The 24956-nt window shown below is 38.2% G+C and overlaps 1 protein-coding gene and 1 long non-coding RNA gene across 2 annotated transcripts in view; both read right to left on the reverse strand.

Moving 5' to 3' along the window:
• Nucleotides 1-17296, reverse strand: part of sgpp1b (sphingosine-1-phosphate phosphatase 1b) — a 32726-nt gene extending 15430 nt beyond the window's left edge. The window contains exons 1-2 of the mRNA XM_016548184.1: nt 16332-17296; nt 3615-3704 (exon numbers count right to left, since the gene is read on the reverse strand). Of these exons, the coding sequence (XP_016403670.1) occupies nt 3615-3704; nt 16332-17012 (771 nt within the window). The 5' untranslated portion in view covers nt 17013-17296. The remainder of the gene's footprint in view (nt 1-3614; nt 3705-16331) is intronic.
• Nucleotides 17297-19649: 2353 nt separating this feature from the next.
• LOC107736859 (uncharacterized) lies at nt 19650-21472 on the reverse strand. The gene is made up of 3 exons (XR_001639748.1): nt 21381-21472; nt 21027-21142; nt 19650-20696 (listed from the first exon to the last, which is right to left on the reverse strand). It is a non-coding gene; the product is annotated as an uncharacterized LOC107736859 (long non-coding RNA).
• Nucleotides 21473-24956: the final 3484 nt, after the last annotated feature.

Consider the following 24956-nt stretch of genomic DNA (forward strand, 5'->3'; position numbering starts at 1 on the left):
GCTAGCTCCACACTGGAGAGCTGCTTTATAACAGAAAATCAAGTTGTAATTCTAACTGAAAGCAACACTGACTCTGGTTTTTCATGTTTAATAATACTGTAAAGCTGCTTGATTTAAGGCTATCTATTGCATAAAGTACTATATAAATAAACGTGACGTGACTGGACTTTACTGGAGTACTGAACTGCAGAGCTCGTGCAAACATCCACATCACTGTAATCAGATGCGTTTTAAACTGCTGCTTTCTCACCGCTGTCAATGTTTATTTTGTTATTGAGAGGAAAGCGTGCAGTATATATTTACATATTCATCCAAACGCCGCTCAGCAGCCTCAGGTTTGGCTGCGTTTGCTCTGAAGCGCTGCCGCTGCATCTTCTTCTCTTGATTTGCATCAGGAGAGCTGAATTACAGTCTTGCGTTACAGCGTCACACTGGTGGTCAAACCGTGTTATTGCAGGCTCTTACATTAGGTCATATGAGATCAAACGACTACTCGACAAAATATTTGTCGACAATTTTTTATGTCGACTAATCGTTTCAGCCCTACCGGGGTTTGACTGACGTCAGAGTTCTGTACGTTTGGCTAGTTTGGCAACAGCAATCAGAGTGGCAAATGAATGGTAGTCCGCTGTCTCCTCAAAATAGCGGTCTACATGCAATGCACATACAGTAAACCCAAATGTCATTTACTCTGCTGCACAATAGTGCCAAATTAATTAAAAAACACAATATATTGACCCACGCTCTGTTTTCTATCATACGTTGTGCACGTTTGTGATGACGTAAGATGACCGCAAATGCACTGGGGTTCGATAGAATCAAGAGAGTGTGAAATCAGACCAATGCTGCGGGGGGTGCCGGGAACAATCGCACTCGGGTTCGAACCACAGCAAACGAGCCCAGTGTGAAAGCCACCTTAGTTTGGCCTTGAGGCATTCAAATGCACCCAGCTCACATATGAGGCAAACTAACTTTCACAAACATGCAAAGTAACTTCTTCAGTTGTTTTCTATAGGGTAAATAAAATATTTCATCAAAGGAAGACGTGTCGTGTCGTCAGTCCATGACAAAGGACTGAGTGCAAACAGTTTTACCGTTTACTGCACTTTCTTAGGGTGCTTTCACACTAGCACATTTGGTGCGCACCCGGGTTCGATTGACGTCAGAGTTCGGTTCGTTTGGATGATGTGAACGCTGTCTTCCGAACTCGGGTGCGCACCCGCGAACCGTACCCGAGTCCGCTTAAAAAGGGTGGTCTGGGGTACGGTTCAAGTGAACTCCGGTACGGTTCGCTGCTGATGTGAACGCAATCGTACCAAATCACGGAAGTGAACCGCTATTAATGACGTATTATTTGATAAAAATGTGTGTTTGTGTGTGTGTTTCACTCATTTTCTTGACGAGCGTGACTGACGCTCTGCAAGCAGAGAGCTGTATATCTCATTTCTGTTCACCTTCAGAGTACTTTAGAGCATTTGCAGTACATTCGTAAGGCAGACGTAAGTGCCGTTATGTACTGAAGCTTTGGAAACAAAACCAACGGTTCAAAAACATAAATATAAAATTGAAGAGAGCCTTGCTACGCATTTTGCCGCCTTCTCCTGCGCCATCGTTACTAAGCAACGGGGTAAACAGCTGCTGGCTTGATGACGCAAACGAACCGCGGTTCGGACCCAAATAATATAATGTGAACACAAGTCCAGCGGGGGCAGGGGGAGGGGGGAGCAATCGAACTCAGGTTCGGACCAAGCAATCGAACCAAGTGTGAAAGCACCCTTATTCTTCTCGCTATCTCCCTACAGCGGCTAATGAACCGGAAGTTCATGAACATTCACAGAAAACGGCTTACTTCCGCGTTGAAAAATAAAGTGGATAACATCATTTGAGTGTTTGAAATAACTTCTTTTTGTGATCTGACGTGGTTTCATATCAGAGATGAGGCAGAAATCATGCTCGGCAACGAGTATGACTGAAACATATTACATTACATGTGTGTACTTACTAATGCTCACAACACCCTATTTTGGGATAAAAATAGGAAAAAATAACAGTCTTTTATGTAAAATACAATGTAATAATTATATTTATTCTTAAATACTACGTTTTGTATATTATAATGAAACTAATATTCCTTATTTTGTTTAATGTTTTTATATAGTAATAATATTAGAACATTAATGTCCTGTTTAAGTGATGAACTGCACTACTTATGGTTGTTTTCAGAGATGGTAACATGTTTTATTCTTGTGCTACAATTGTGTGTCCTGTGTTACAAACCTTTCAACCTCTGTAGCACCAGTGCAACCCTCAAACTTGCGAGTAAATCACTCGCATTTGCCACAGAATCTTCACTCTGGGCAACTAATTAATGTCTATCGTTAGCTAGGGGTGGGGCGCTATACCGGTATGAAAGTGACTACCGGTATTATGTTGTTCCATGATAGGGATTTTGCTATACCGTGGATACCGTTATATATTCTTGAATTCAAATTTTGCATTTATATTGTTTTGTTCAATTTGGTACGCTTTGCAAATTTGAACACAAATGACGATAAAGAGTCGAGGCTGAACGTTTTCGTCCTCTGTGTGCAACGCCGTACTACACAGGCATTAGTAATCACACACATAGAGCATCGTATCAGACCAAATTAATAGAGCACAAATCTCCTACTCCAGTGGTTCCCAAACTGAGGGATAGTGTACAGTCAGCAGATTATTTTGCAAAAGAAACCTCTGCAGGGTGATAAAGACTACACTGCGTAATTTTCCCGCTTATCATGCAGCCACTTGCCTGATAAGTAAATAATTGAGCACAAAATATTAATTTGACATTTTAATTACCTCATCATGACTAGCAGTACCCGAGCGCTCCGTTATCAGTTGTAGAAGTTGTGGTTGTATCAATAACAGACCACTAGATGGCGTGATTGAAGGATCAGAGTTGTATTGCAGGCAGCCATGTAGAAATATAAATGAATGATGTGGTTCTGCTCTAAGCATGTAAGTTACAAGTTTGTGAAAATACTGCCAGTGCCAGGTAAACGTAAAGCAGATTATGAATATACTTAAGATTCACAAATACCAAATCAACGTGTCTACACCAGACGCGAGCGGCGCGATTTGACAGAAGCAAATAGAACCCAGTGATGTTCTCTGCTGTGGATGCGGCGCGACACAAATTCATGACAGTAAATTGATGCCCCGTTCTATTTCTGACGAACTCCAGTGCTCTGACACAAAGGACCATTTCAAATATTCATAAGAGAATCGTGAATCAAATACATAGCCTACATACATATATACATATACTGTGTATATATATATATATATATATATATATATATATACGTATATATATATATATATATATATATATATATATATATATATATGTATGTGTGTATGTTAAATAGTATAGTATATCAGTCTGGCGAGTAAACTAAAAAATGTACTAGCCAATGGCGATTATATTTCCAAGGTGTGCGTAGAGGGTTGCAGTGCTATATGCAAAAAAAGTTAACGTACAGCCCTGTGTATCTCTAAAAATCTTTAAATCGTTTATTATTTAATAAAAATAATAAGTTTTATGTTTCAGTTATTTTAATTTATCTTACCAGTATGGAGTGCATGCCCATGTATATGCGGCTCAAACACACTAGGACACACCAGCTGATGGCCAGAGAGAGACCCAGCAGCAGAGGATACTGTGGAAACAAACACACACACAGTTTAGAATAATCTTCAAATTATGAGATAGATAACTTCTGCAAAATTTCACAATGAAACTCATCAGTCCTGCCATAAATGTTAACCACTGGTTACCTGTGTGCTTTCATAACGATGCTTTCTGATTTATGTGTAAAATGAATTAAATGGTTAACATTGTTCACATTTTATCTACAACACAAACTGCAGTCATAACCTAAAATGAATTTTTAAACTGCTTTAAAAATGCAGGTGAGTTAGAAAATGAACAAGCTAGTCCCTCAATGTATATGAATTACCAGCAAAGGATTACATAGGACTGATTTGCTTTTATCTTTTTGCACACACATGACTGCAGCAGATGGCAGAAGAGGAACAGCCTGTGTGAGAAAACATACACTATCATCTCTCATATGGAGCCAGAGGATACATTATCTGTCTCACTCTCTGTAATTTCCGTGAGTTGTAGTACTACAGAGCAAACCAGATGTGTAGAAAGTAATTCGTAACACAACATATCAGCTTATGCACAGATGGTGTTCTAAAAAAAAAACCAAGCAAGCACACATGCAGACACACACACACACACACACACACACACACACAGAGTGTCCTCCTGTTTGGCTGTTGCCTCAGCGTCACCGTGACACCACAGCTAATGCTAACCTGCTTTCATGAAGCTGAAGGGTATCTGTTCTGGGTGTGTATCCATGTCTCAAGTGTCCATGGTAGTATCTATGAGCGATACCATTCTCATCACTGCCACTTGCATAATACATTTGTCCACATATGGACCCCTCCTGTGGTACAATGGCTGTTCGTTCAACCAACAAACACTGAAGTAAAACCCTCAGCACACCATAAAACAACCACTTAACTACAATTACTGTCCCACAAAGCAAAAGATGGTCAGGCCGATAAAAAGAGAGAACCATAGCCAGCAGGAAACTTGGGAGCTGCCACACTTTTAACACACTACAGGCTTACTGGTTAAAAAACATAACATTTAATCATAAACATTCTCTGTATTTTATCAGATATATTGTTACATTGCATAATTATTTATAGCAGGATGTCTAGTATGAAAAAAAGTACTGTAGTAGTACTAAATATTGTCCAATTTCCCATTGTCAGTTTTACAATTTTTGATGAGATTCTGTAGCCTGCAAGTCACAAAACAACTTCATGATACATTTTTTTTTATTTAAAGTTCAATTGAACAGCATTTATTTGAAATAGAAACCTTTTGTAACATTACAAATGTCTTTAATGTCACTTTTGATCAATTTAACTCATCACTGCTGAATAAAAGTATTAATTAAAAAAATACTTTTGAACTGTAGTGTAATTATTTAAGTTTATGCAGTATGCAAGGTTTGGGTTTCACCTGTTCACGTGTTCTCAGGTTATTTTAAAACATTAATTTGTAGCAAAAGAAAAAGGAGGACGGTCCCTGCCATGCCTTCAAGACTATTATATTGCTGCCCAACTGAGAAATTTGCTATGTTGCTGTGATTCAACCTATACTGCCAATTGGAAACAATTGTAAATCTTGCACAGCCCTATTCCAGTTCAGTCACTTTTAGGTGATAACAATAAATTTAAGGAGATATCTGAAAACATAACTCAGTGGACAAAATGTGGTTTAGAATTATGGTATAAATTGATGAGAAAGTGCTTATATCGTAACCAGTTGACCAGACTGAAATTTCTTTTACTTTTCATGTTATACTTTGGGAAAAATATTTATGTATGTACCCATGAAGGAGTGTTGTTTGATTGTAATTGTGTTGAAGTTCATAAAAATAAAGTAAAAAAAAAAACAACAACATTAATTTGTATCAAATTACTGAAACTTCAATGAAGGTTAAGAAGCAACACATTCCTAGTCATCATTCATTGGGATTAAGCCTCCTATCTGCGTTTTTGGCAGCCCACATCCTTCTCAGACAGATTACTGCTGAGTTTAAACACTCCAGCAGAGATTTATATGCGCTAAAGTGACGTCCATGTTTAAACATGTACAGCGGTGGATTTACAATGAAACATCAGCTGCCAGGAAAATGACACAGCAAATAAAATGCTGCTTTAACTAAGGGATTTCCATTCAGTTCAGTATAAGTTCCCTCAGTGCTGTTCCCTTCAGCTCAGTGAAACTGGGAAAAAAAAACTTTTTCAAAACATTTAACCTCTAAGTTCTGCTTTGCCTAGCAAAAGACATCCACTGAATGCAAGAGAAAAGGAGAACTTATACAAACAGTTAAATGGTTTCTTTAACTCCTTTGGCAGGTGTGGTTACACAATTTTAAAAGACTCCAAAGAGTTTTGATCACTTAAAATGTGCAGCATGTAATTTCGGTGCCACTACCATCACCAACTGGAATAGCACAAATAATGACTATTATTGGTCGACAAACAGAAACAACACATAACATGGCTTCTGCCTACTGCAATGCAATGTGGAAAATATCAGAAGACACAATAAATAGAAGATAAAATCAAATCACAAGAAAAAGCATTTCACTGCCTATGCATAAAATAAATGACTTGAATGTTGACCCAAATTATATAAAACTATGGAGGAAAAGCCGTATGTCTGACTTGATTGTCTCTGACAACAGAACAAATGAACCCGCTGTAGCACACCTCTATGGGGTCATACATTGTAACTGAAGGGTAAACACTGAGTCAAGTGATTCAGATGAACATCAGAAACATGACCATTAAAAAAACAAGGATTCTAGACCGTGCTTGGTTATCCAGACCGCACCTCATGCCCTGAGACCACATGACAGAGACGCTGGACCAAATGCTGAACCAACTCACAGAGATATTTCCCTCCCTTTCATCTGAGCCTTAGCTAACCTCATATGCTGAACATCTGCCTCTGATTAGACTATATGTGTGTGAGAGCTTTCTCCAGCTGTATATGCTCACTGTAAAAAATGACCGTGAATGTAACGGTAAAAGACTGTAAAAATGCTACAGTAAAAACCTGTTAAATGGTTAACGGTAAATTCCCCTACTATATACGTGTGAGAGAGAAGGCTAGACCTTTGTTGGCTATGACTTAGGGCTGCACGATTATGACAAAAATCACAATTGTCGATTATTCCCTTGAAATTGTAATTGGACATATCTTAAGCATGCAGAATAACATAAGTCGACTTTGAGCGATTAATTGCCGCTTTGAACGATTACGTAATTGTGGCATCCATAATTGTAATTGCGATTAGAAATTCGATTAATTGTGCAGTCCTACGTACGACTGTATGTGTAAACAATGTATATAGCATTATTAATGTGGCTGTAATCTACTCCATGACAACAGTATGAGGGAGTCTGTGAATGCATGCATAGTGAGTGTCAGCCAGCAAGAGACTGAGAAAGTTTATTTTATATGTACATGGGTGGTTAGTGTGTTGCTTATCCTGCTGAAGCATTTTCACACAAATTCAAATAACAAACACACACTTACCCAAGAAACTGACTGAACCATATTGAGGGGCCAATGGTCTAAAATATTCTTGAAATTCTTATCACAGACATTGAACAGTCATTTTTTGCCTCTCATTTACATTTGGCAGAAGTTTTTATTTAATGTAACTTACATTCACTTTGCATTCAATGTATACATTCTATCTGTTTGCATATTGCCTACGAATTAAACCCATCAGATTGGCATGGCATTCTATACTTTATATATACAGTATTAGGTACTCAGCAATAAATCAGCATTAAAATTAGGGCTGTGCAATTAATCGAAATCGTCATAAAATCGCGATTTGAGCTTGCGCAATTTCTAAATCGCTTTATAGCATGATTTTCCGCGCCCCCGACATCAGCAGTATGCTATCCGAACCAATCAGAATGCAGCGCGCCTAAATGGAGCACGAGAACAGAACAGTGCGCTCCAGGAGCGGTGCGTCTGCAGCAGTCATCCTGCGATCGTTTCCGCACGGAGTCTATACGCCCGGGTATACTTCACTCTCCGCGTTCCGTTCCGTCTCACGCACAGCCGCGTCCACACAGCTTTCAAAGTATACTCAACCGCGGATGAGTGCGAACGGACGAGCTCGACACAGGCGCAAGTCTATTTTTGCTGTGCTGCACGCGCTGAATTACCCGATTTACACTGCACACGTCTGCGGCGCGTTACGGCTCCGACGCGGCTACCGGAACTGATCGCGGTCATTCTAGTCAAATTGATCAAAGAAATCGCGATAGGTTTTTTTGTCCATATCGCACATCCCTAATTAAAATAATGACAGAATTTCCATTTTTAGTTGGATTATCCCTTTAATGTACTGTATGAACTATGGGTAACATTAAAATATGAGATCTTCTAAAAACATCCTTATAATGGTGGGACTTTTGTACCGCATCATAATAAAAAATTTTAAAAAAGAAAGAAAGAAAGAAAGAAGCATGCACTCAGAAATACATTTCCAGCATCGGCCACTGGTCCCAATGTATTCCTAATATCATCACTGATAAAAATTATAATAATTATATAATGGACTGGATATGTCTGATGTGTGCATCTTATAAAATGGCACCTGAAGAGACAGAAAACTTCTTCCAAAAAGAAAAAAGTCAAAAAGAAAACCAAAGTAGAGGAGAATAAGAAAAAGCAAGATAGAAGAGAAGAGTGAAAGATGAAACAGGCTACAGACATGGTTGAAGTGAAAGAGATAAGAAAGCGTGCTTATCAAGTGAGCCAGCAGAAGGTCTGCTGATGACTGACAGCAATGACACGACTGAGTGGGCCAAAATCAATCTCAGCACTCTCAGATAAGACTAAACTAAACAACGCTGTCTCGAACATTCAAAGCCACTAGTCTCTAAAACCCACTGCAAAGACTGGAGTCCCCTGAAAGCCTCTCCACATAACCAGAGAATACATCTACCCAAAAATGAAAATTCACAATTTACTCTGTAATTTATAGCATTATGTCCAAGCAGCTGCTCTTTTCCATGCAATAAAAGTGAATGGTGACTTAAAGATTTTAAAGGATTACACAGTACATTTCAGTCTGTTTCTCACACAAAGCTATTGAATGTGTTGGAATATAGCAGAGCACTGATGCTTTTTTGGTCAGTTTTGTAGCTTGACACTGACAGCTAGTATCCATCCACTATAATTGTATGGAAAAGAGCAGCATAAACATTGCTAAACATGCTAAATGTCTCCTTAAGTGTTCCATTAAATACAGAAAGTCATACAGGTTTGGTATGACATGAGTACATTATGAGACAAAAGTATAATTTATAGGAGAACTGTGACTTTAAGACATCTGTAAAACTGGCTCACAAAATGGTTAGGACACATACTGTACTGTATAAATACTTTGAGGCAGCAGTTTATTTTATCATGTAACAGAAATTCCCAAACATTCCCAAATCATCTTCCTGTTAACAATCCAATTAAATCCTCCAAAATACAGTTTCTGATTATTATATGAGAATGTAGCCATGTTCTATCTGCTGTGAGACAGATAATCAAAGCGCAAAGGTTACACACGTTTGAGCGTTTTCAAGGGTCAAACCCCTCAATGTTGTGTGTGTATTCTAAAGGTCATTCTGTATTGGTTGGCAACATTTCTCATTTGATAGTTAAAGGTCCCATATTTTACACCTTTCTGGAGTTTTATTTTAGGTTTTGATGTCCTTAAGAATATATATTTGCGGTATAAGTACCAAAAACCATCTCAATATATTTTTACAGCTCCTTTTTCAGGAGCTCTGCTGAGAACAGGTCGATTTTGGCCTGTCTAATTAATATTCATGACCCTCTCTTCTGATTGGCCTGTTGTTTTCTGAGTGACGCATGGCCCGGCCAACCACAGGTAACTAGGGTCAGCCGACGTCACAGCGCTAGCTGGAGGCAGCAAAACAAAGGGGAAACTGGAGGCGGCCCATTCAAACCAGCTCAGATTCGGCTACATAAGGAGCTTAAAATATCATCTTGTTGTGATGTTGAGTGCCAGAATCGACGTAATACAGCCTCAAATTAGAAATTTGATCGCATATCTGCTGCCACTGCCAGACAAAAAACCAACGACAGCTGTGGTTAAACGCGATAAAACGAGCAGACTGGACAGAAACGATCGTCAAAAATGCTCGCGTTTGCAGCACACACTTCTTATCAGAAAAGGTTAAATAAAGTATTGTCTTTTGTTGTTATGGGCGCGTCTACAGATTTCTTGCCATATGTCTATGTTTCTTGCATCTCACGACTATGTCATGTATGAAATAATGTCTGTGTGCATGTGTATAAAACAACAAACTGACAATTTATATATAATCATTTGTAATTGTATATACATTGTTGTGATTAATTGTGGCTGGAACAATAATGTAGCTGTAAAAATAGTTGCCTGCTGAAATTGAAATGTATATACATCTTCATCATGACTAGATAGACACGGTGAGTTTGTCTTTAATATACAGTTAGATGTGATCCACCTCATAGTAACAATCCTGTCAGATCGTCCATCCTTTGAGTGAGAGTGTAACGTTACAGGCCGATCTGGTCACGTGGTTAAAGTTAACCTTTTCGACATGTTTCCGTGCTGTCGTTGCTCAGCAATGGCATGGATGCGATGTTGTCTGGGGGTTTGGCAAAAGGAGAGTGGGACGGTGGGCGGTGCTCGGGGTGGTGACTGAAGGCGGTGACTGTGTAGTTCTGACGTCAACTTTTTACGGAAGTCACAACGGTTCGTGAAAAATAGCTAGAACTTTAAGCAGGCTGTGTGCATTTGACTGTGGACTGACTGTTTTGAAACTTACAGTATATGGTAGTTAAATAGACCCTAGACCTCAGTTATCGTGAAAAAAGCCAGAAAATTTCAGTTTTGACAATATGGGACATTTAAATGAATTTCAGGATGATAATACTTGGTTTTAGGATGGGGGCTTAATTAGAGAAGAGAGTGTATTATTGATTTTTTCTTTTTAGGGGATTCATTTTTTTCTTTTTTAGACCTACTACAGAGCAGACAGTCATGGTGACTTTTTAACAGATGGACAAGCAGTACAGCTGTGGTTAAATGCGATAAAACGAGCAGACTGGACAGAAACGATCGTCAAAAATGCTCTCGCTTTTGGAGCACACTTCTTATCAGAAAAAATGAAAAAAAAAATATTGTCTTTTGTTGTTATGGGCGCGTCTACAGATTTCTTGCCATATGTCTATGTTTCTTGCATCTCACGATTATGTCGTCTATGAAATAATGTCTGTGCATGTGTATAAAACAACAAACTGACGATTTATATATAATCATTTGTAATTGTATATACATTGTTGTGATTAATTGTGGCTGGAACAATAATGTAGCTGTAAAAATAGTTGCCTGATGAAATTGAAATGTATATACATCTTCATCATGACTAGATAGACACGGTGAGTTTGTCTTTACTATACACGTTAGATGTGATCACCTCATAGTAACAATCCTGTCAGATCGTCCATCCTTTGAGTGAGAGTGTAACGTTACAGGTCGGCCGATCTGGTTTCATGGTTAAAGTTAACCTTTTCGACATGTTTCCGTGCTGTCGTTGCTCAGCAATGGCATGGATGCGATGTTGTCTGGGGGTTTGGCAAAAGGAGAGCGGGACAGTGGGCGGTGCTCGGGGTGGTGACTGAAGGCGGTGACTGTATAGTTCTGACGTCAACTTTTTACGGAAGTCACAACGGTTCGTGAAAAATCACAGCTACTTTAAGCAGGCTGTGTGAATTTTACTGTGGACTGACAGTTTTGAAACTTATATGGTAGTTACATAGCACCTAGACCTCAGTTATCATGAAAAAAGCCAGGAAATTTCAGTTTTGACAATATGGGACCTTTAAAGGGCCTGTGCACTAACAATAGGATCATGTGGTTATATCACAATATTACCTAAATGACACTGACCTCCTGATTTGACATTGTAAATCAGGAGAGGGTGAAAGTAAACATTTCTAACCCCAAGGTAAATAGCAATGAAGAACAAATGGCACATATTATATTACTTTGTTATCTAGGTGTTATCAGGTTGTGATAAGCTGCAAATGATAAATCATATTACTCTTTAATATATTTACTAAACTTACCAGTGGCAATAGATCCTTTTACATGCAGCAAGACATAACAGAGAATGATATGCTAGTAACACCTTTTTGTACACAATGGGTTATCTTGTTCTTCATGTTTCACATTGTTCATTCATTACCCTGTGAAGAAAATTTACACTGTATGCCTTTCAGCCTCCAATTTAGGGTTAGCTTCATAACCTAAGGTTGGTAATAATGACTAATGTACAAGTGTGAATGAATACATATCTTAGCACAGGTTTAAAAGTGGCATTTAAATGGGGATAAAGATGATAATGCAGGATTAAGCACAGAATGAATATTTCTGAATTTAATTCATTGACTCAGTAAGTGCACAGAATATAGGTCATTGTTTTGAGATATTTTAACACCCACAACGAAAAGGATTTTAACAGATGAAAGGATTACAGAGCCAGATCTTGAAAATCCACCTAGATAGGTGCCTGTGCATACCAGTTTACCTATCCATCTGAAAATGTCCTCACAAATATAGCAAAACCTCTTCAACTGGTGAGGATGGTGCTGCTTACAAATAAAAAGAGCAACAAATAGAGCCAAAAATGGCTTAATTAAAATGTAAAAATGCCTGTAGGTGTCTGCATGATATGGAAGAATGTTTTTGCTTTAGAAAAAAAAATTAAGCAACTTTTACCTTATTTCTAATTTATTTAAATTTTTTTTAATTTAATATTTTTCTCACAACTGCCTTTTTTTTTACTATGATGCGGAAATAGGCTTTCATTCTATGAGGAATTTCATGCAGTATGATAAGCTTATTTTAAAATAGAATATTCCTACAAAGTTCTTCTACAAAAAAAATATATGGACACTTAAGTCAACATGGGGGGGCCTCATTTTGTCCATTGGGATGGGAATTGATTGGTTGTTGGATAATTGCTATTTTTCATGTGAGTGACAGGTTGCTGGAGGCAAGGAACTGAAACTCATCTGGCCATTGAACAACCATATTATTATAATATTTTTTCTTGAATTCCAAAAATACAAAACAATTCAGTAGGTTCTCAATATATAGGCTATTTAACAAACTATATAAATGCAAATAAGGACACAATAGCAACTATATAAAACATTTAATTATAATTAAAGAGCATTGGCTATATTAAATTCATTTAGACACAGACACAAAGTATTTTGGGCTTTTTTTAAATTTTTTTATTGGACAACCTTACTGCCCAGCCACATGTCATCAATGAAGAGATGTCATTGCAAGAGGGAGGGGACTTTAATGTTTTGATTACAAATTATGAGTGCAAGTGAATAAAATAATAATGATGATGTGCACAGATAAATCATTAATAATAAATACTGAATATACCATAAAAATAAGAATTGTCAATTTTTATTCTGACTTTAAAATGTGTATGAATAAGGGCTGTGCGATTTGGGGGAAAATATCGAATTGCGATTTTTTTTGACAGATATTGCGATTGCAATTTGATTTGCGATTTAAAATTTGCAAAGTCAAGCTTCAGCTCAATATTGTCAATAATGTGGAGCACAGTATCATTACCCTGCTGAAAAAAACAATAGAAACCATCACAGAAATTCGTATAGTTTCCATTAAACCATTACAAAATTCCTTTTTGTTTTGGGCATTATTCAGAACCGATAAGGGAGCTCTTGATATGCGCTGTGACGCAGCTCTTGCAGATTACTTTTTATGTTCGTTGTCTGTCATTTCCAAGCTTAAGTTGCATACGGTTTTCTTTAGTTTTAATTTGCCTAACTATCGATCTGACCCTATAGACGTAATCCCACTCTGTCTCTCTCCGGCTTTCGTAATTTTTTTTATGGTGGGCGTTTACGCAGTTGGCTAGAGCAGTGCAGATTGGGGAGAACGGAGGTGCGCTCACTCTATTGGTTAGTAAGACTGCAACTCAAGGCTGGCAGCCATGCATATGCTCTGGAACAGAGTAATATCCCGTCCACATCGCAGGCTTTGCGATTAGCAAATCGCAACGTCTCAAATCGCGATTGCGATTCGATTTTGATTAATCGCACAGCCCTAGTATGAATGTCAGTATATCAAACAAAATATCTAAAGTTTTTCATCTAATTTTATAAACTATTTTGCAATAACCCTAATCCAACAATCAAAGAGACTTTTGTGTTTTGCTTGAAAACTTTGCTTGTGCCGTCTTCAAAAATAAATGGTCTTTTTTAACCCTAAAACAGGCAAGAGTGGAAAACGATCAGCAAAAAAATAATTTCATGTCACTTTTTATATCATATGGACTTAAGTAAAACATATTCAAAACATTTTTTGAAATATTTGATATTTTGGATTTTATTAGTTGCATCTCCCAGGTTAAATTGCCCTATTAGGGTATAAAAAACAACCAAAGTCATCAATGATTCTATGATTTATTTGATGCAAACAAACTGTCATGTCATGCAGGGTTTAGCTCCATCCCTTATCAATCATACAATGTAATTTATTTGACAATATACACATTTTTCTGTAATCCTGAAGACTTTGGTTAGATTTTTCAGGTGTGTTTGATCAGGGTTGGAGCTAAACACTGCAGAATGGTGGCCCTCCAGGAGCAGGGTTGGACACCCCGTTCTACCATAAAATGAGCTGTGTGAAATCCTGCAAGAAAAAATCTAGTTAAAAATGCAAAGATGTAGTCAACTAAATGTAATAATATCAGTTTTACATGCAAGTATTAACATTTGCATTTTGCATTTTTAAACACCCAGAGACCAGGAGGGCCTACAAGAATCTTCCCACAGTGCCAGGGCTCTGGAATGCAATTTCAGAATCAGAATTAGCTTTATCAGAATCAGAATTAGCTTTATTCGCCAGGTGTGTGCAAACACACGAGGAATTTGTTGTGTTTTTTTTAAGGTGCTCCTGGTACATACATACATGCATACATACATACATACATACATACATACATACATATCTGACATGAGGTTAGAAAAAAAAAAGAAGAAAAAAAAACATTTAAATAGTAAAACTTAACAATAAATAATGTGTATGAATCTGGAACAGTAGATTTATGTACAGATTTGTGCATTATTTACTCTATATAGAACTGTATAAATAAAGAGATATGCATATGTATTAGTCGGCAGAAAGTTATTTGGTGTGTTATTTCTGATGTCCAGGAGTTCGTTCCTAGTAAAGCTGATCGGGAAAAAATTGCTTAACACAGGACAAACAAACAAAAAAAGTACAAGTACCAAGTAGCGACAAACCATGGCTGCCATCCGCGGCGCCATCTTCTACTAATGGGATCCCCTCCCCTTGATGAGATTTATAATAACATCACAAACAACATATGACTTAAATTTCTTTTTCAACATCTTAAGACAATGTTCACAGTTAATACTAACAGTTGTATTGCATTTTTTTGCGGAAAAAAGTAAGATTAATACATGTCTACTTTCTAGATTTTCTGAATGTCCAGCCCCATGGGCGGACATGTTGGCTTTTGGTCAAACTGCCAAAATGAGCACAGAAAATCTGAAGTCATGTGACCCCCATACTCCAAACAACTTCAACTATGTGATAATGATAACAGTATTGGATTAAAAATTCTCTCATGCCTCCTACAAGAAGACTAAAGAATATGTATCTTGTGGTGCACGTTGCCTTTTTAAAGGTCACATATTTTACACCTTTCTGGAGTTTTATTTTAGGTTTTGATGTCCTTAAGAATATATATTTGCGGTATAAGTACCAAAAACCATCTCAATATATTTTTACAGCTCCTCTCTCAGGAGCTCTTCTGAGAACAGGTCGATTTTGGCCTGTTTAATTAATATTCATGAGCCTCTCTTCTGATTGGCCTGTTGTGTTCTGAGTGACGCACGGCCAGGCCAACCACAGGTAACTAGGGTCAGCCGACGTCACAGCGCTAGCTGGAGGCAGCAAAACAAAGGGGAAACTGGAGGCGGCCCATTCAAACCAGCGCAGATTCGGCTACATAAGGAGCTTAAAATATCATCTTGTTGTGATGTTGGGTGCCAGAATCGACGTAATACAGCCTCAAATTAGAAATTTGATCGCATATCTGCTGCCACTGCCAGACAAAAAACTGACGACAGTTGTGGTTAAACGTGATAAAATGAGCAGACTGGACATAAACGATCGTCAAAAATGCTCGCGTTTGCAGCACATACTTCTTATCAGAAAAGGTTCAATAAAGATATTGTATTTTGTTGTTATGGGCGCGTCTACAGATTTCTTGCCATATGTCTGTTTCTTGCATCTCACGACTATGTCATGTATGAAATAATGTCTGTGTGCATGTGTATAAAACAACAAACTGACAATTTATATATAATCATTTGTAATAGCCAGGAAATTTCAGTTTTGACAATATGGGACCTTTAAGGGTTAAAAACTTTTTTATGCAATGCAATAAAACTTGTACATTAAGCATGACTTCAGTGTCCAAATATTTCTGGGGACAAGTTTGCTGTGTGCTGTACAAGTCACGCAACACTCATCTACTAAATATCATTCAAGCATTGAACGGTGGCGTGATGTTCTTACCTCCCATCGACGGTAGGTCAGCAGGAACAGGCACAAGGGTATGGCGGTACCGGACATGGCATGCGTGGAGGGCATGCTGTACTCAGAGTTGTAGAACATCTCCACCTTGACCACCGGAGGCGAGGCAGGTCTCGGCCACCGGATCACATCTTTCGTGCACTGGCCGAGATACATGACCAACACCCAGACCACGACTAGCCGGCGGCTCACATACGCGTCCACATTCCACATGAAGAACGGGAAGAATGAGATGTAGAACAGCTCGTTCCCTAGCTCGGTACCAAGCGTGAACAGGTAGAAAAGAAACTTATTATCGATGATGAATTCCTGCCCGACGTCTCCGGTGAGAGAGTTTCTGCGAAACGGCTTTACCCCGGATCCTTGAGCCTCGACCCCGTCTTTATCCCGTGCCTGCCCGTTGACGTTATCTCCTGCAGCTCCGTTCGCAAAGACGTTACTGCCTTTCTCCCTGTCGCTTTCTGCTCCTGCTGTTCTACGGCGGGCGGCATCCCCGCCTCCGTTCTGAACATCCCCGTGGCGAGCACTTGGTGCCCCGTTACGGAGTCTGTCACGCGGTTCGGTCCCGCGTACCCCGCACAGCCGTTGGAAGCGCGCGACGTGCTGAGGGTCCTGCAAATGGTGCATGAGCCGCACGAATCCCGCTTTCAACCCGCCTGCCATGTCCAGCGAAAAACTGCGCAAGTTGAACCCACCCGGTAAGACCGGGAGAAGCTGGAGCTACTGAGAATGAACCGTGCTGTGGGTTATTAAACCATTCCCTCCATTTCTGTGCTTATAATAACAAAACGCCCAATCTAACCAAGACAAATAAACTTATAACAACTGACAAAGTTATTGCTAGACATATGAAGAGAAAATTAACCCAAAAAACTGCTTGCAACCGTTTACAAACCGACCCCAACGCCGTATCCGGTTACTGACAGATCTGCAGGACCACAAGCCATAATGGGAGGGGCTTAGCAGCCCGGACATTGTCTGTGATTGGTCAGGCACAATAGGTCTCTGTTAAAAGAATAATATTTTAACTCTTCACTGTTTGATATTAATCCAACTGCTATAAAATATATTTATTGACTTTATACACATTTAAAATATTACCCAACCCGCCTCTAAAACATCGAGCCAGCATTTGTCACGTGGTGGCTGTTACTTTTTACAGCGCTGTGGATAGAATGTCAGAAATTAATCGTTGGGATTCATATGTTTAAACGACAACGCTTTTAAGAGTAAAAACGTTTTGATATTTAAATACAGCTCAATGGATTCTAGTGCCGCAAAGCACCCCCTGGGGTAAGACCACTTTTGTCAAAGAAACGTTTAAAACGTTTAGCAATATTTACCGCCCAACGGTGCGGGGATTAGGCCGGGCATACACTGCGATTTCAGCAACGTTTTTGTTAAATACCAACTCTCACTGTACGAGGTAATCGCATGCGATGTCAAGCCAAAACTCAGGATTTATGTGTGCTCACAGCACACTATACGACGTGAGACCCTCCCGAACCCGGAACTGTGTAGTTGCCATCGCTTCTGTCCAAACCATACGCCATGTCGCCATTGTTTCATTTCTGTTTTCACGCAGTCGCAGAGTTTAGGGCAGTCGGTTCGTAGTTCTGCTTTAACTGTGCGATAGCCTCATGAGGGGCAACCAACATTTCTGACATGTCAGAAATTCATCCGAGTGCCGCTCGGGAGAGGCTAATCACCTCTCGTTACCCACTGTACACTGCTCATTAAAAGACGCACTATAAAAGCTGAAATTCGAACCGACTAAAAAAAAAAAAAAAAGTCAGAATTCGGCTCAAAATCGGACGAAAATTGTACAGTGGATGCCCGGCCTTGCGCCATCACTTTACGGAGTCAGGAGCGGCCACACATGCTGGAGGAAAAGGCCAATACGGATACATTTTTTATGTGCATATATTTATTTACAGATAAACAGAAAGGGCTTAGTGAAACATTCGCTATTATATTTTATTTGACAGCAGTGCCATGAAAATAGACAATTCTCGTATGCTACTTTTAAATCTTTTGGCAAAATAGCACTAAATTCTCTGAGCAATAGTGTTCTCTTTGAAACAAAAAATAAACTCCATTTCAAAATAAACTGGATACCCATGTCTATGCTTTGAAATGTCCAAAAGATAGCACTCTGAATTGAGATTTCAGTAAATTACATTCAGATATTGAAAAAATTACAATACACATACAAATGTGCATAAACAAACAAAATATTAATAGTAAGAGTACCAGTCATTACTAACAGTACCAAAATATTTTTGCACAACTTTGCCTGTTAGAAAACTTTATGTAACCAAAATATGTGAGACGTGTACAGCAATATGAGACAAGAACAGGATCGTCTGAGGTTCTGTGTAAGAGAATGGCGGATTTGACACTACATTGAGCATGTATACCTTGTTTTCCCCGTTAGTTATAAACCATGGGTCTGTGCAGTGAATGTAGGCCATTGTTATGAGATATTCTGACACCCACATAGCTAGGGTTTTCAGATCCAAAGATTAGAGAGCCAGAAATGTAGAAAATCCCGCTGTGTGTGTGTGTGTGTGTGTGTGTGTGTGTGTGTGTGAGAGAGAGAGAGAGAGAGAAAGGAGGCATTGGAAACTCCATATACTGGACAGACAACCTAAATTTGTTACAAAGGACAAATGAGCATTATAAACTGTAGGTAGTACAGTTGATTGAATGAATGAACCAAAGAGGTCTATGTAGCTGATAATTCATCGCCATAACACTAGATGGCAGAGTCACCTTAACATAACAGTTTCTGCCAAAAGCCTTAAAAGGCTGTATGCAATGAAACACAAGTAGCAAATTCAGTAAATTGTTTTTTACAATGTGAAAGCTGCATGTCACTACACTCTCAGAAAAAAAGGTACAAAACTGTCATTGGGCTGGTACATATTAGTATCTTAAATGTGCATATTAGTACTTAAAAAGTACTTTAAAATAACATATTACATTTTGAAAGGGACTGCGTGATATGGTGACAGATTTGTACCTTTTTTGCAACCCTGTTTAAACCCCAAAAAAAAAAAAACAGAAGGCCTTGAAAGAAATATTATTTTCACTGAATTCATCGCACACTAGATGGCAGAGTCACCTTAACATAAAAGTTTCTGCCAAAAGCCTTAAAAGGCTGTATGCAATGAAACACAAGTAGCAAATGCAGTAAATTGTTTTTTACAATGTGAAAGCTGCATGTCACTACACTCTCAGAAAAAAAGGTACAAAACTGTCATTGGGCTGGTACATATTAGTATCTTAAATGTGCATATTAGTACTTAAAAAGTACTTTAAAATAACATATTACATTTTGAAAGGGACTGCGTGATATGGTGACAGATTTGTACCTTTTTTGCAACCCTGTTTAAACCCCAAAAAAAAAAAAACAGAAGGCCTTGAAAGAAATATTATTTTCACTGCTCATTTGCCCTCATACATTTTCCTATTTTGTTTTATTTATTTATGGAAACGTCTTTAAAAAAATCATTACTAGTTCGACATCAGTAGCCACTTACACAAAAATGTCAATTTCACAGCGACAAAGCTTTAGTAAAATCACTCTTTAAGAGCAGCTGGGACTTTGACACTTAAAATTTTAATTTTTGTCTCTTTTTTTTTTCTTACAACATAAAATAACAACCACAAGGTGCATGGCTTTTTGTTTGCATTTTTTATCCCTGAAAACAATGCTTAAGATTACAGCTCACTCAAGTACATTCATGAAAACAAAATGTCTGTGGTCAAAGTTCATATCAACAGAGCGAGGCAGTGATAACAGGATGATGTTGGAAAAACACACCCTGATATGGACAGCACCTGTCACATCACAAACTGCAGAGCTCACGCTCACCAGCACAAGCACAAATGCACACAAACCCGAATCCCCTTATTCCTTAATGCTGGCTCCTGGAAATCAGTCGTAGACAGTAGGAAAAATCCCTGCATGTGCGCGATGACATCTTATCCTTTATCATCCAAATGGTAGAATAACACTGAAGCTCCATGATCAGGAGGCAGGATGTGGCAGCTGCCCAGGCCACAGATGCATGAGGCTGGGGAGGATGAATACGGCAGCAGCTTGTACTGCTGGAACTCCTTGAGCACCACCTTCAGTCTCTTCCGCCTCCACTCCATCTCCTCTTCCTTGTCATCTCTCTGTTTCTCTTTCTCCCTCTGGGCTTCGTCCAGGTGGATCTTGCATAGCAGGTTGTTGATGAGCACGGAGCGGCGGAGGTAAGCCTCAGGGTCGTCTAGGAAACGCAGCTTCTGCAGAGACAGGCGCAGGATGCAGCTGCGCTCCTCACGCAGGATCAGGTGCTGAGGAGAGACAGACAGGTGAGGAGAGACAGTTGGAAGATGTCAGGTGTGAAGACACGAGACAGACAGGAGCAGACGTGAACAGGATATTTACATGAAATGGACAACTGCCTGAATCAAAGAGGGTGACACATACAGTAAGATCAGAAAGACATCTATCTATCTATCTGTCTAGAAACTTCCAAACTTTTTTCAAAACTTTCAAACATGGCTCTGTAAAGCCAAGATTTGAAGTTTTCCTTAATAAAGTTTGCTTTAAAAATTACATTTCTGAGAATTTCACTTTAATTATACTTTGTTGCATTTAAGCACATTTTAAATGACACTCACTTTTTGTAAATATCCATGTAGGCTTCCCTGAACATCCTCCTCTTCCGCATATTTTCGCTTAAAGTAGGCGACTTTCGACGTTGTTGACCGTTGAGGGCACTCTTAGAGGAAAGACCCTGCAGACAAGCACACAGGGATTTTGTGAAAACCGTGGCTTTGCAACTTTGGAAATGGGATTTTTACAAATGTAACATCTCTTTTTTCAGTCTCTTACTGTGAAAGATGATTCAACATAAAACAATTCCATCAGTGTAAATGTGTCCCTAACACTATGCCATGGGTAAAGTGGATTAGGGTAGACCACAGGCAGTGTGTTATGTAACAAGGCCTGTGTGTGTTGTGTGTATTAATTACCTGAGAACTGCTTCACGCAGACACAATCACACACCTCTCTGACAAATCCTCTATTCACCTGAGACTCTTTCCTCTGGCTCACACACATTGCCTAATGGTTCTTAGTCAGAGAAAGAAAAAGAGAGTATTGTTTACTAAATCTTATTGTACGACACCTGCAGGCAGCTGTGCTGTAGTTGTACGATGTCTTGCCGCTGTGTAATTCTGCGCGCGACTGAGCTGCAATTTGATTTATCAGGTTTAAAGAAACGTGCCGCGCGCTCTGTCAACACAGCGGCGCGGCGCGCGCAGTACCCGTGGGTGGATAGATTAGTGTGGGCTGCGTGTAAGTTAGCGCGCTCTCTCGAGATAATAAGTAAGCCAAAAATGGTATTTATCTTCACTGTACTTTTCGTTGGTAAATTTGGTTAAACTGTAAAAATACAATACGTTTTGGTGACTGTATATTGTACAGTTCTAAATGTAAACGTCATTACATTTAATCATTTTGAAACAATTTTAACACAGGTCCTATCAACCTTTTGAAAAAATTTTTTTTTTAAAGTTTGTTATTTTAATTGTACTGATAACATAGATGGTATATGCCACATGATGCCATGAAGTTCATATGAAGAGAATTCTGGCAATGTCCAATAGTGCATTAATTATTTGTAATTTTTATATTACTCATAATTATCATGAACTATTCTTAATTATTATTATATTTAATTTTATATTACTTTTATTTATTTACTTAGGCTATATATTTTATATTTAATGTTAAATTACTTTATCATAATTTTTTATTTCAGCAATATTTTAACATAAAAGTATATGTTTTGCGTTGCTAAAGGTGCGCTCGGGACAAAATAGCAATTGTCTTTGACACTGGATGCAACACTAAGCAAAAGCAATAGTTTTCGCTTTCTAATGTAATTTTAGAAATGCTATTTTGCATTCAGCCATGATTATTATTTTTTTAGCAACATTGTCTAATACTTACGGTTAACAAAACAAGATTAAGTATTCAGCTGGTCATGTCAATGATATCAGTGGCCCATATGAAGTGACCCATTCCATGCAAATAAAAATCTTTTTAAGCTAGTAATTTGACTGTAAACTTAATTTCATCTTAATCTAAAATGTACTAATCAGTTTCAGGGCAAACCTTTTAATAAGTGTATCTTTAAATTTCTCAGTAAAAATTCTTGATAATTTTGCAAAACATTTTAGAATATTCTAAACTAAAAATTTAAATGGAACATATAGCCTGATGGTAATGTAACTTACAGTTCTTTACTATAGCATTTGATTTTTTGAAGAATATTATTTTTGCATTCAGCCATGATTATTTTTTTTTTAGCAACATTGTCTAATACTTACGGTTAACAAAACAAGATTAAGTATTCAGCTGGTCATGTCAATGATATCAGTGGCCCATATGAAGTGACCCATTCCATGCAAATAAAAATCTTTTTAAGCTAGTAATTTGACTGTAAACTTAATTTCATCTTAATCTAAAATGTACTAATCAGTTTCAGGGCAAACCTTTTAATAAGTGTATCTTTAAATTTCTCAGTAAAAATTCTTGATAATTTTGCAAAACATTTTAGAATATTCTAAACTAAAAATTTAAATGGAACATATAGCCTGATGGTAATGTAACTTACAGTTCTTTACTATAGCATTTGATTTTTTGAAGAATATTATTTTACTTTTTTTTTTTTTTTTTTACAGTGTACCAAATAAGTAGCCTACCTTCAATAACTGAAAATAGCACAGAATATGCATGCGTGTGTTATGTTGCATAATGCAGTATAAGCAGCCACTCAACTGCCACGCTAATGAATGAATCACAGAACGCGCATTTTCCAAAAATCCTAAAAATGTCAAACTAGAGAATGGGTCTGTTATGATTATACAATTGCAAAATAAACAAAAGCATGCAGTAAAAATAGCATATTATGTTTTAAGTGCGCTCACAGAGATTTAAAAAAAAAAATCAATGCGATTAACAGAGCTAAATGATCCTACCTTATTTATAAAGCCACATTAGCGGTCCCCGCACTCGCGTTATTCATCAAACCAGAGGCTCAAAACAGCTCATACTGTGCCGAATGTAGCCGTTTTCAGCTCCGCGTGAGCTTGAGCTTCGCCCCCAGATGTCGAAGTCTTGCTTTTGATATAATCCCTGTAGTATTCGGCTCACTCTCGGCTCTTAAAATATCCCTTTCTGTGCTGCGAGCAATAACAGACTGCACCGGCTCCTGATTGGTCGACGCTGAAACAGATGTTTCCTGTTGCTAGGAGAGTCACTAGGCAATGATGACGCTCCAGCATCAAACTCCATTCTTCTCGCATCCTCTGCTGCTGCGTTTCTTCCGCTCTCTTCTTGCGTATTTCTTAAAGGGGTCATATGATGCGATTTCAAGTTTTCCTTTCTCTTTGGAGTGTTACAAGCTGATTGTGCATAGATAAGATCCCTGAAGTTGCAAAGACTAAAGTCTCAAAACCAAAGAGATATTCTTTATCAAAGTTAACACTCTGCCACGCCCCCCCTAAAACGGCATAGGGCTTATCTCCTTCGAATCATTTTTTTGTACTTTTGAAATGTTTTATTGCTCATATACTCCTAAAGCATATCTATCTGGCATACATTAGTATATGGTATGTCATAAAATTTTTAAACCTTTTAAACTCTTAAATGATTTTTTAACCTCATGTCTCCATGCTTAATCATCTCCTTCGACCATAAACGATTCTTCCACTCCTATACGGAAACATTACATGATGGGAAAACTAAAACGCACACTCTTCTGGCAAACAGTTTCAGATATTATGTCAGTCTGATGATCATATGATTGGTTACTGTCAATTGAAGCTACAGTTTCCTCTGCCAGTATCACCTATTTTCACAGTTGTGATACACTAAGATCAATGCATAACCATTGTTACAAAATAAAGATTTATTGCTGTTCTGAATCATAACAAAACACATTGCCATTAAAAGTAGTGTATTAGGGATGTCTTTAATGATGGACAAAATATGTGCATTTATTTCCAAAAACCACTTTGAATTTGAATGCATGCAAAACAGGCACTACTGATTTTTAAAACACTGTGGTCCATGCATTTGTAATGTTCCAGAGTTTTTCCATGTTTATCTCCAATATCACTGGCTATAAATAAAAACTCCATAAAGGTTTAATCAGATCAGGCACTTTATATATGCATAAAGCATTACATGCATGCATTAGAAAAGAGTTTGGATTTTAATGTCACAAGGACAGTGTTAAGTTTGTCTGAAGATTTTCTTGAACATGCAAGTGTCTGTGCTCTGAGTTTTGGTAAGAAGGATTGGTCTCTTTCCAAGAAATTACAATGAATGGGGACTGGAGCTTTCAAGCTTCAAAATGGATTCACAAGCATTATAAAAATAGTACATATGACTTGGGCACTATACTCCAAGTCTTCTCAAGCCATAGAATAGCTCTGTGAGAGGAACAGGCTGAAATGTATGCAACGATAATCTCCAGTGGTCTGTTAAGCATTTGTGATCAGATCTTTGAGTAATTGATTCAAATGAATTTAAGAACC

This window comes from Sinocyclocheilus rhinocerous, unplaced genomic scaffold (assembly GCF_001515625.1).
Source record: "Sinocyclocheilus rhinocerous isolate Xijiao unplaced genomic scaffold, SAMN03320098_v1.1 scaffold1214, whole genome shotgun sequence".
Lineage (NCBI taxonomy): Eukaryota > Metazoa > Chordata > Actinopteri > Cypriniformes > Cyprinidae > Sinocyclocheilus > Sinocyclocheilus rhinocerous.